Source organism: Otolemur garnettii, unplaced genomic scaffold, assembly GCF_000181295.1.
Source record: "Otolemur garnettii isolate 467f Iridium unplaced genomic scaffold, OtoGar3 scaffold00013, whole genome shotgun sequence".
Taxonomy (NCBI): domain Eukaryota; kingdom Metazoa; phylum Chordata; class Mammalia; order Primates; family Galagidae; genus Otolemur; species Otolemur garnettii.
The window spans coordinates 3,273,706-3,285,136 of NW_003852408.1; the positions used below are offsets into that span (position 1 = coordinate 3,273,706).

Here is an 11,431-nt window from a genome sequence, read left to right on the forward strand (position 1 = left end):
TTTTTTTTTTTTTTTTGAGACAGTCTCAAGCTGTCACCCTGGGTAGAGTGCCATGGCATCATAGCTCACAGCAACCTCTAACTCTTGGGCTCAAGTGATTCTCTTGCCTCAGTTTTTTTCCATTTTTAGTAAAGACTAGGTCTTGTGTTTGTTCAGACTGGTCTCAAACTCATGAGCTCAAGCAATCTACCTGCCTCAGCCTCCCAGAGTGCAGGATTACAGGCATGAGCCACCATGCCCAGCCATTAAGAGCAATCTTTAAATGTATTTCCAAATAAGCTATAAGAGGAAAAACAAGTGATTATGAAGGTTGAGAGGGTTTCAATTTGCTTTTAAATTCTGGAGGTAGAGATCAGCAAGAATCTCTAGACAGCTTGGAGGCAATGCAGGTCAGATCTGCGGTCTTAGACGGATGCCCTACAGCTCAGGAAGTCACCACAGCAATTGGGGAGAGATTTCTCCCATCCCTGAAATCATGGGTAGCCAATATGAAAAAGTAATTGTGAAATGTGAAATGTTATCCAATAGTTAGCCACATGCACAACACCATTAATCATTAGAGAAATGCAAATACAATGAGATACCACTTCATACCCACCGGGACAGCCATAATAAAAAAGATGGACAATAAGAAGCATTAGTGAGTATGAAACTGAAGCCTTTATACATTGCTGGTGGGGCTATAAAATAATAGTGCAGCTTCTACAGAAAATGGTTTGGTGATTCCTCAATAAGTTAAATATAGAATTGCCATGTGACCCACCAATTCCATTCCTGAGTATATACTCAAAAGATTTGGAAGCATATATTCACACAGAACTCGCATACAAATGCTCAAAACAGCATTATTTATAACTCCCAAGGGGTGAAAACAACTCAAACTGAAGAATGAATAAAATGTGGCATAGCCATGCAATGGTCTATTACATTATTTGCCAATAAAAAGTAATGAAGTACTAACACAAGCTACCACAGGGATGATCTTTGAAACCATCATACTCAGTGAAAGAAGCCAGTCACAAAAGGAGATGTATTACAAGAGTCTATCTATATAAAGTGGCTTCTAAAACAAGCAAATTTATATAGCAGAAAAATAGATTAGGACTGGCTAGTGGGATAAGGTGGAAATGGGCATTGACTGCTAATGGACATGAGGTTTCCTTTAGTAGGGGACAGAAATGTTCTAAAATTACATTGTGGTAATGGTTGTACAGTTCCATGAATATACAAAACAATCCCCACTGATTTGTACCCTCTAAGTAGTAAATTGTATGACATGTGAATTATATTTTGGTAAAGCTGTTTAAAAAATAGTCACAATGCAAACATTTATATAATTGGTACCCAAAGAACCATATTAAGAGAGGGATGAGTTCATCATGATAGACATATTTTGCAAAGTTTTAGAATTTACAATAACAGAATGTTTTACATCAATATATAAATAGATTTTAAAAGCTATACAGTGAGGCCGGTTTTTAATTATTGTTGCCTTTTTCAGATAAGAAATTTCAAACTCAGAAAGGTCCCCCTCTCTACTGAGAAGAAAAAGTCACTCTTGACATAATTGAGTTTGGAACTCATGTTTCCTAATTCTAAATTCTGTGATCTTCTCATCATGTCAGGCACACTGTCTTGGTAACAATGATCCCAAAGGGAGAGGGGATAGAAAGAAGAGACTGAGGACCTCTTCCCTTGTCTGATTCACAGTAAAGTGTGCGATGTTTTCCATCTGTGAATTGGGGTTCCTAGACTTCTCTTTGTTTGGATATTCTCAAGGACACTGCCATGTGCAAGTGAGCTTTAAACATGTGATTTCTTAAAATGTGAAAATGTCATCTTACGGACCCCTTTCTCCTTCTCTCAGGTGAAACTGGGACCTAGACTCCTTGAATGATGTGTGATTCAGATGGATAATTCCATCACTTCTTATGATGTCTTCATGTAGGAGCTGCAAATTAAAGAGCATGAAACCCACCTTGTTTCAATTTCTTCTTATGTAAAGTACCCTTTGCCTCACCACAGGTCACAGTAAGCAAAGGAGCCTGAAAATCCATAGTTGGATCTCTGGGTATTCTTGAGGCTGAAAGAGAAGATTTCTTCATTCTGTCTCATTTTGCAAATACACATGCCCTTCCTTCCTTACTGAGGCCATTCCTAAGAAGACACAGGTGTGCTTAGGAAACTAGTCCATGAATCTCCAGTATTCCAAAATCTTTTCTTTCTTTTTTTCTTTGAGACAGTGTCTCACTCTGTTGCCCTGGGTAGAGTGCTGTGAAGTCATCATAGCTCATAGCAACCTCAAACTCCTGGGCTCAAATGATCTCCTTGCCTCAGTCTCTCAGGTAGCTGGGACTATAAGTCTGAGTCACCATGCCTGACTAGTTTTTTTTTTTTTTTCTGTTTTTAGTAAAGATGGGGTTTTACTCTCGCTCATGCTGGTCTTGAACTTCTGAGCTCAAGCAATCCACCTGTCTCGGCCTCCCAGAGTACTAGGACTACAGGTGTAAGCCACTGCACCCCACTGAACATCTTTCTTTCAAGTGGCATTTTCATGCATAACTATAAAATGTCGCCCTAATTTCACCCCTCAAATTGTTTACAAAATTGAAAGCCTTAGCAGAGAAATCAGGCTTCAATAAAACTGTTTTAACTCCCATCTAGTAAACCCCACTTATTCTTACATGACAATGAAATACACAGCTACCATCACTGTTCTGCTGGGAGCTCTCCAGCTATGCTGTTTCGCTGCCCCTTAGAAAGCCAGAGATTGAACTTGTGTCTTCAAATTTGAGCACTGACTGGACAAGCAGGGGGGCTGGGAAAGGGTAATGATGGGGTAACCTAATGGAAACGGTGTCTGCTTTCTAAGTCTGCCTCCACTTAGCCTCATTTTCCTTCATGTCAGCTTTCTCTGCACCCAAGAGAGCTCAGGGAGTTCTAGAATAATTTGAAGATTATGCAGTAGAGGGTGGAAGGCAGTAAGGGTTGGAGACCTGACTTCACAGTGGTAGTGATGAGTAGTCTTCAAAGGGACACCAGGAGGATGAGCAGGTAATTCTGCCCTTCTAATCACAATTGTAGAGGCCAAGATCAGAAGGGGAGCTGTCCTTCATCCTGACACTAATTTTGAGAAAAGTAGACTGTTAGGAGTAGGATGGACAGAGAAAGACGGTTGGCCTAATTCACCCTCTTGCTTTCCAGATAAGGAGACTGAGGCAGAACAGGTCAAGTGATAAGGCCCACAGTCAAGGGAAGAGAAAGCCTTAGGGCACAGAACGCTGACCACACCTCTGGTTCACTTAATATGCAACCTGGGGTTTTCTGTGCCACAGAAGGTCAGCTAAATAACTTTTTAGGTTGTACCCTTTATACAGAAATGAACAACTTCCTGCCTGGATGCTTATCAGTTCAGGAGAGGCAGCACTGCGGCAGCCCTGGGGTCCGTCACCAAGTTATTTGCTTCCCTCCCTGACACAGTGTGGAAAATGACTAAGCTGACTCTATTTCTCAACAGTTGGTACAGGTACATAAAGCAATTAGGAAGTAAGTTTATTACTAAAAATAGAGAGGGTGTTATTAGAAGTGTATTCCTCTTTTCTTCTTTACCTCTTGCTCGGCCTCTTTTCCGTGGGGCTCTGTCTCTCCGAGTGAAGCACTTTCTACGTCTTCTTCTCTTCCTCACTGGGAAAATTAAAAGTATAATCACAGCTACAGATAGGCAGTTGCACTACCTTAGATTAGCACTTTTCAAAAATTCCCTTTAAATGTAACTTTCCATAAGCCTATCTAATGTATGAAGAAAATATTTAAATCCTAGTCTGTAAGCTACCAAGAATTAGCTGGCTAATCTTAGGTTCACCCATATTTCATTTTCATATCCCCATATAAGCAAAAAAAAAAAAAATTAATTGAAACCAGCATTGTACTCATATCTCAAGCAGCAATGTATGCCCAATGCTTAAACATCTACTAATTTACTTAATCTTTGCCACACAAATGTTTGAGATCAGGATAATCATTACTCATTACAGAAAGCAAAATATTCAAAGAAAATTGAGGGTCTTTATGTGCTCTGCTTCACCCTTTGATGGATAGGGCCTGATTGTAATACATTGAAATGTGAAGCCTTGCCCCAAAGTGAACATGGAACGCATGTTGTACACATGTTAGCCTACTATGCACGCATGTACCACCTCATTGTAAATATTCATAGCTCCTCCTATAACCTACTGAATGCCTATTCTTAGGTAACCCCTTCAGCATAAGTTCCTGTCTCATCCCCTCCCTTAAAGCACCTGTCTCTAGTCTTTGCCAGAGGCTCTCCTTCCCCAGCTTGTCAGAATGGACAGCCTGGAGGTTGCAATGCTTTATGAGAAATAAAGTTCTCCTTTCCATTTACGATCCTTGTGAAAACAGTTACTAATGGGACTTTTGCTTCTTTAAGATCAAAATGGCCTGTTGACCCATATCAATATTGGTCATTGGTAATTAGAGAGATCTTATCCCAACCAAGATCAAACAAATTCCAAACATGTAAGTTATCACCTTGTTAATACTTAGCCAAGATAATAGGAGCTCAAACAGAGTTCTAAAAGAGTTTGATAAACTTATGTAATAAAGTAGGAAGTTTGAGTATTAATAGCAAAGAACTAAGGAAAACTATTAAAGAGGTGGAAATGTGGTCCTCAATAAGGCAGAGTAATTTTTCACTCCCTCTCCCCACTTCCCCCTGGAAGGTGAGGTCACAAGTCAATACGAGATCACCCACACAGGTTGGCTATCTGAGGAGCTCTCCTCCCATCTTCTCTCACTCAAGATGCCTGTGGAACTCTGGAAGGCCAGTACACTTGCAAGTATCTCTACCTCACCCCTCCCTACTCTCCAGTGGGTCCACACCCACAGCCCAAGGAGAAGACAGACAGACGTCATATTCTTCCTATGACAGAGCTCCTGATGCTCTTTTCCCTTCTACACCCCACCCAGGATGGACTCCAGAGCTCTGGCCATAGCCCAGGACAGTCCAGCACGTATGGAGTTCTTTCTTGCTTTCTCTCCATTTCTGTCTGGTTACATCTTTTCTGACGCTGGTGGGTATGTTGGACTTATCTTTCATCAAACTTTTTTAGGCCTAATATTTGCAGTGAAAAAAAAATGAGACACACTTAAGTCCACTCTAGTCCTCAGAGCTCTTGGTAAAGGGAGATCTGGGGCTTAAATCCACTAATTCATAATTCAGTACTACCGTGTTTCACTCCCAAAATAGAGTGGCTGATAAGGCAAGATTCAACTATTCTTGTGTCCCAGACTGTACCACCCATTTAACAACACTGAAACCCCAACTTAAACCCTAGTAAATACTATGGTGCTCAGAATACAATTTAAAGTTATTTCTAATAATTGTTATAGTTGGTATTCATTAGACTCCAGAAGTAAGTGTACAGAGTTTCAATTTCTTCCTGTTTTCTCAGAATTTCACTTCAAGCCCCCATAGTTGAGAACAATTCAATAAGAACCAAGTAAGATGGCCAGTTGTCCTGGTCTGTCCTAGGACTAAGGGATCAGCTTGGACATGGAAGTTTCATTAGCTGCTAGAAAGTCCCTAGCAACTAAGCTGAGTTAGTCACCCTACTTCCAAGCACCCACATCCCTAAGCCATGCAAAAGGCCACTCATGTGACTATCAAAAGAGTTGGTGAAACTGGTTATGCCAGCTTGGTTCCTTCACTCACATCCAGACCCAAAAGAAAGATTTTCTTTGTTTCAAAAGAAATTCAAGCTGTGGGGCTTACCCCCTCTTCTTACTTTGGGATGGGAATGATGAAAGCATCTCATGGAAGAAAAAGCAGTGATTGATACACATTCCCAACGTCATTCACTGCAGTGTCTGTCAGACAAGACTCTTTCATACTTTTATCTCTCCTTTCTCACCTTCCCAGCACAATGGGGGCCCAAACCAGCAGCAGGTCTTGAGTGGAGGGAGAGCAAGGAGATAGCGAGAGAGGACATTGACCACACTGCCCCCACTGCACACAGCCCAGACTCCCAGGCCTGCCCAGGACGAAGGACAGGGGGCTCTTTAAATTGAAGGAAATATTGAAGTTTTAATATTCGATCAGGAAGGACTCTCAGTACTGAAATGAGACTCTTACTGCTATTAACCGGCAACAGGAAAGCTGCGAGGCCTGCCCAAGATAGAAAGAACTCATTTAGAATGAGGAATTGAAAGGGCAGTGAGTGATAAACTTGTGTTCTGCTTACAATTTAACAAGTCCAGGCAAAGGAATTTCCATGAAAATCAGAAAAAAATAAGTGGACAAGTACTTTAGAACCTGGGCAGATAAGTTCTATGATATAAATATAAACAGCACACAACCCTGGGTCCAAATGGGTTTGCTCTCATAGATTTCACTGCTCTCAAAGTGACTACGAAACTTGTCTAGTAAACAATTGAAGAGGATCTAGGTTCCTCAAAACCTTAGCAAACCTTGGATTGACCTGCAAGGCAAAGGGACAGTGGCACAGACTCTTACCTTTTAGCTTGGCAAGGGGTTGGTGAGTCATGTTATTTTTACTGGAGACCAACTGACCATCAGCTTTGTCGTTCTCTGGGGATAGAGGTGGGGAAATGGAGAGTTGAACAAAACAGCTGACAGACTGGACTAAGAGCCAGTGAAGGGAACCCTGGGTTTAATTCTGGATCCCTTTTCTTTATACATTCAGACAAAGAACCTCAAGCAAGTGTCCAGAGGATTTTCTACTGTTAGGAGGGTCAACATTTAAGTATATGTTGGAAAGTCTCTTAGAATTTGTCTACATATACACAGACCTAAATGAAAATGTTATAATAATTCAATCCAAATAATTATTTGTTTCGAAAACACTCATTCTTAAAATGAATGCTACTACTTTTTTTCTTTCTAAATAAAAATGTACACATCTAACAATGGGCAGCTGTGTAAACTAGCAAAAAATAAGACATATAGATTAGTAAAAATTAATAGTTTAATAGGACTCTAAAATCCCACTATATATATCTACTGATTCAAAATTGAGAATCATTTCAAAAATGAGGTTTGCCCTTCAATGTCTAGGAGAAAGGGAGTCCTTAGACCATTACTGAAATAAAAAATATTTCAGGGGTCTGATTATAAGTAAGATATATATATTACAGGAAATTCAAAAAATAAATTGTATGAAACATCACTATCTGGAGATAACCACAATTATTTTGTTCAAAAATATTCTCCTAGGGTTTTCCTTTCTCATACATTACTTATTAAGTAACAGTGTTTCATTACAAAAGTTGAACATTTTTAATATACACATATACATTTTAAAACCACAAATAAAACATAAACATTATTTCTATTCCAATGACCAAAAGTAAACACTGTATGTATTTTTATGGGTGAACTGCAATTGATTTTTTCCTATATCTGCATCAATATTTCTTTACCTGTAGATAAGTAATTTTATATGTACACATAGGAGTTTATAGATACATCAAACTTACTTTCATCGGTACAGTTTCATACATAAAAATGTATGTTTACACACATTTTTTATAAGATGCACATATGCACACACATACATATACAGTTTGCTTTTTTACATTTAGCCTTTCTTTGGAACATCTTTCCAAATTAATACAAATTTCTTGACCTAAGAAAGAAAGTCACATACTCAAGATGACAACACATCTCTATTAACTCTGGATCATTTACCTGGATTATACATGTGTGAGATATAAGCCATTTTGTTTAAATCCTTGTATTTTTAGGCCTCTTTTTTATATAGCATCTTAACATATACCCTAACTAATACAGTACCTACAAAGCTGTCTTGGTCCTCAGGAGACTGCAGACCACCTAGAATACAAAGGATAACTTCATTTCACCTGTTTTTTTTTTTTTGTTTGTTTTTTATATAGACAAAGTCTTATCATTGTGTCACCAAGGCTGGAGTACAGTGCCATGATCATGGCTCACTATAGCCTTGAACACCTGGGTTCAAGGGATCCTCATGCCTCAGCCTCCTGAGTAGCTGGGACTACAGGTATGCACCATCATCACATCAGTAATTTGTTTTTAATTTTTTATTTTAGAGATCAGGTCTCCCTATGTTGCTTAGGCTGGTCTCAAACTCCCAAGCTCAGGTAAATGATCCTCCTGCCTCAGCCTCCCAAAGCTCTGGGATTATAGGCATGAGCCACCATGCCCAGCCTTCCTGCTTACCATTTTGTTGTATTGGTTTATACCTTCTCCTTTTAATTCTGGACCAGGAATGGCCTTTCTTTCTTCCTTCAAACCAAAGAGAATAAAGTTAATCATTCAGAGTTATAAATATAAGACCTACATGTTGGTAATAGTCAAGCATTTTTTGCTAACTTTAGTCCACAGGAATGGGGCAAAATTCTTCATGACTAGTGTAGGATTTTGAAGGCTGATTATATTTTAACTATGCACGGGAGACTTCAAAAAATTTTTTTAAATGAAAAGTTAACTCCTTCTGGTGCCTTAGAGTAAATGATAATTACTGTGACTATATATCAACACATTCCTTTTTAAGTATTTGTTGTGTAAATTCGAATACACAATGAAAAGACATGTTCCTGGAAGCTGGTAATGTCATGGATAATGTACTCCACTGGAAGTTGGGGGAACATTCTCAACTTTGATGTGGAGGGTTTTCATTTTATGATTTTTATACTCTTGGCCTTATAAAACAAATCCTCTTATTTATATTTACTCTAACCACTGAAGTTCCTGGAGGGCATTAAGGAACCACAGTGGAATTTCTGCCTTGAGTTTTTGCTTTCATTTGAGTAATATGACTATATGTAAATCTGTGAAGACCACTGGCACTGGGTGGATACAGATCGTATCTTATTATTATTGTGACTATAAAGACAGTCAGCTTTTAGAGTTTTCCTTGATGAAAGGGAAGGTCTGCTCCAAACCTGTGGTGTGATGAATAGGAAGATAAGTGGGACTACATCAAACTAAAAACCTTCCACTTAGAAAGGGAAATCACTTCAAAAATGAAAAGACAACCTATGGAATAGGAGAAAATATTTGTAAACTCTGTATTTGATAAGGGGTCAATACCCAAAATATTCAAGAGACTTACACAACTCAATAGCAAAAAATCCAACCAACCAAACAAACCAAAATGTTGTAACCTGATTAAAAATGGGCAAAGGATCTGAATTAAACATTTCCTCAAAGAAAATATATGAATGGCCAACAGGAATATGAAAAAGTGCTCAATATCACCTATCGTCAGGGAAATGTAAATCAAAACCACAATGAGTTATCATCTCACACAATTAAGATGGCTATTACATGTATCAAAAAGCAAGCAAGAAGTTTTGGTGAAGGTATGGAGAAAAGAAACACTTGTACAATACCGGTGGGAATGTAAATTGGTGCAGCCATTACAGAAAACAGTATGGAGGTTACTCAAAAAATTAAAAATAGAACTATCTGAAGATTCAATGTATTTTCAACCACAGCCCTAATGAAATCGGAGAGATTTTAAGGAAATATTTTGATTTGGCTCTGAAATTCACCCACTGTGAATGAGCTAAGGTTGCTCTACTTTTGAAATCTCCTTTTCTGTTGTGCCTCACTGTATCTTTTTGTTTTCATTTTGCAATAGAAAATAAAATGAGTGGGAATCACAAGACTTACTTTAAAGCTTTGTGCTTAAATTAATGTGGTACTGCATAAGAAATAGATAGATTAGTATTTCAGGATAGAGTCCAGACACAGATCTGCATTATCACAAAGGGAGAATAAATGGCATTCAAGTCATGAAGACAAAAGTATAGGGTAATATCTTATAATTACCATTTCACAACAAATACCAACAGGTGAACTCCATGTGTGGTAAAGTCAGGGATTTTACTGTTCCTGTCATGCAAATTGTGCAGAAGCAGTGAAACATAAGTCACAAAAAAGGTTCTTTGAAGAGATTGAACATGCGACTCACAGGTCCCTGAAACCAATATCAGCAGTGGTCAAAAATAAACATGTGATTTTCTAGGAAAGATCTGTGGAGACGCTTCTTGTTTAAAGCAGAAAATCTCCATGATATACATGAGGGATCCATCAGATTCTTGAGCTTTTTGTACCAGAAGAAACAAAGAGGTCCATGTCCTCAGCCCTAGAAACTGCAATCTGCTACTTCATGTAGCAAAAGGGAATCTGAAGATATGATTAAGTTTAGGATCTTGAGGTAGGGAGATGATTACAGACTACGTGAGTGGCCTCAATCAAATCACATGGGTCCTCCCATTCTCAGGAAGAAAACCATTCTTCCCAAGGTGAGCAGGATGTGTGACTATGGAAGAATGACCAGGGAGGTACAATGTAGCCAGCTTCGGAGCTGAAGGCAGGGATCCCTCAGCAGCCTCCACAAAGGAATGAGGCCCTGCAGACACCTGGAATTTAGTCCTGTGAGATCCGTGTCAAATTTCTGACCTACAGAACTATGAGATAATAAACTGTGTTGTAAACTAATTTATGGTAATTTATCACAGCAGTATAGAGAATTAATGCTTTTCATAATACAAAAAAAGAATATTTTACCTAATGTGGTTATATTACATCTTGTAAAATAACACTTTGTATTTTTTCAAATCACTCACAACTTTATGCTTTTTTTCTCTGATCTTAAAATAAATGTCCCTTACAAACTTTGGTGTATTTCTTTCCATATTTTTTCTATGCTTTTATTAACATATTTAGAAGTATACCTTATATTTAAATAAACCTAATCGCATTGTTTCATTTCACTTTAAATCAGTATATAACATGCTCTAAGGTCAGTATGTTTCAACTTTTTTTTATCTCAACTTTTTTTTATCTGAACCTATAGTTAAACTTCTGTGGCACACTCAAATTCTGTTGATCAAGAAAAGGAGTTTAAAAAAAGAACATACTTACTGTGCTTTGAATTTCTTTTGAAAATAATTTAATTAATGGTCTTTAAATTTTTTTTCATAGCATACCTAAGATCTTATGGCATACCAGTGTTTCATCAATTAAAAATTCGTGGAAAATTTACAAAAATTGTCTAGCCTCTGCTCATTGCTGGACAATACTAACTCACATAATACACATTTTTAGGAATGTATTATAGCCACACACCCCTCTTCCAAGTACCAAAATATGTATTACTCTTAATTGCTACCATGATAAGTTATCACAGTTTTAGTGATTTAAAACAACATAAATTTTTTATCTCACAGTTATGTCTAGTAGAAGTATGATATGGATCTCACTAAGCTAAAATCAAGGTGTCAGTATGCCCTCATTTCTCCCAGAGGCTGCAGGAGACAACCTAGTCCCCCATCCTTTCCAGCTTCTAGAGTTCACCCACTTTCCTTGGTCCCTCCCTCCATCTTCAAAGCCTGTAATATTATG

At 38.2% G+C, this 11,431-nt stretch overlaps 1 protein-coding gene across 1 annotated transcript in view; it reads right to left on the minus strand.

Moving 5' to 3' along the window:
• LOC100962440 (nuclear body protein SP140) overlaps positions 1-11,431 on the minus strand; it is a 103,754-nt gene that overhangs the window by 18,427 nt on the left and 73,896 nt on the right. The window contains exons 15-19 of the mRNA XM_023510366.1: positions 8,237-8,302; positions 7,832-7,870; positions 6,533-6,607; positions 3,610-3,684; positions 1,979-2,083 (exon numbers count right to left, since the gene is read on the minus strand). Of these exons, the coding sequence (XP_023366134.1) occupies positions 1,979-2,083; positions 3,610-3,684; positions 6,533-6,607; positions 7,832-7,870; positions 8,237-8,302 (360 nt within the window). The remainder of the gene's footprint in view (positions 1-1,978; positions 2,084-3,609; positions 3,685-6,532; positions 6,608-7,831; positions 7,871-8,236; positions 8,303-11,431) is intronic.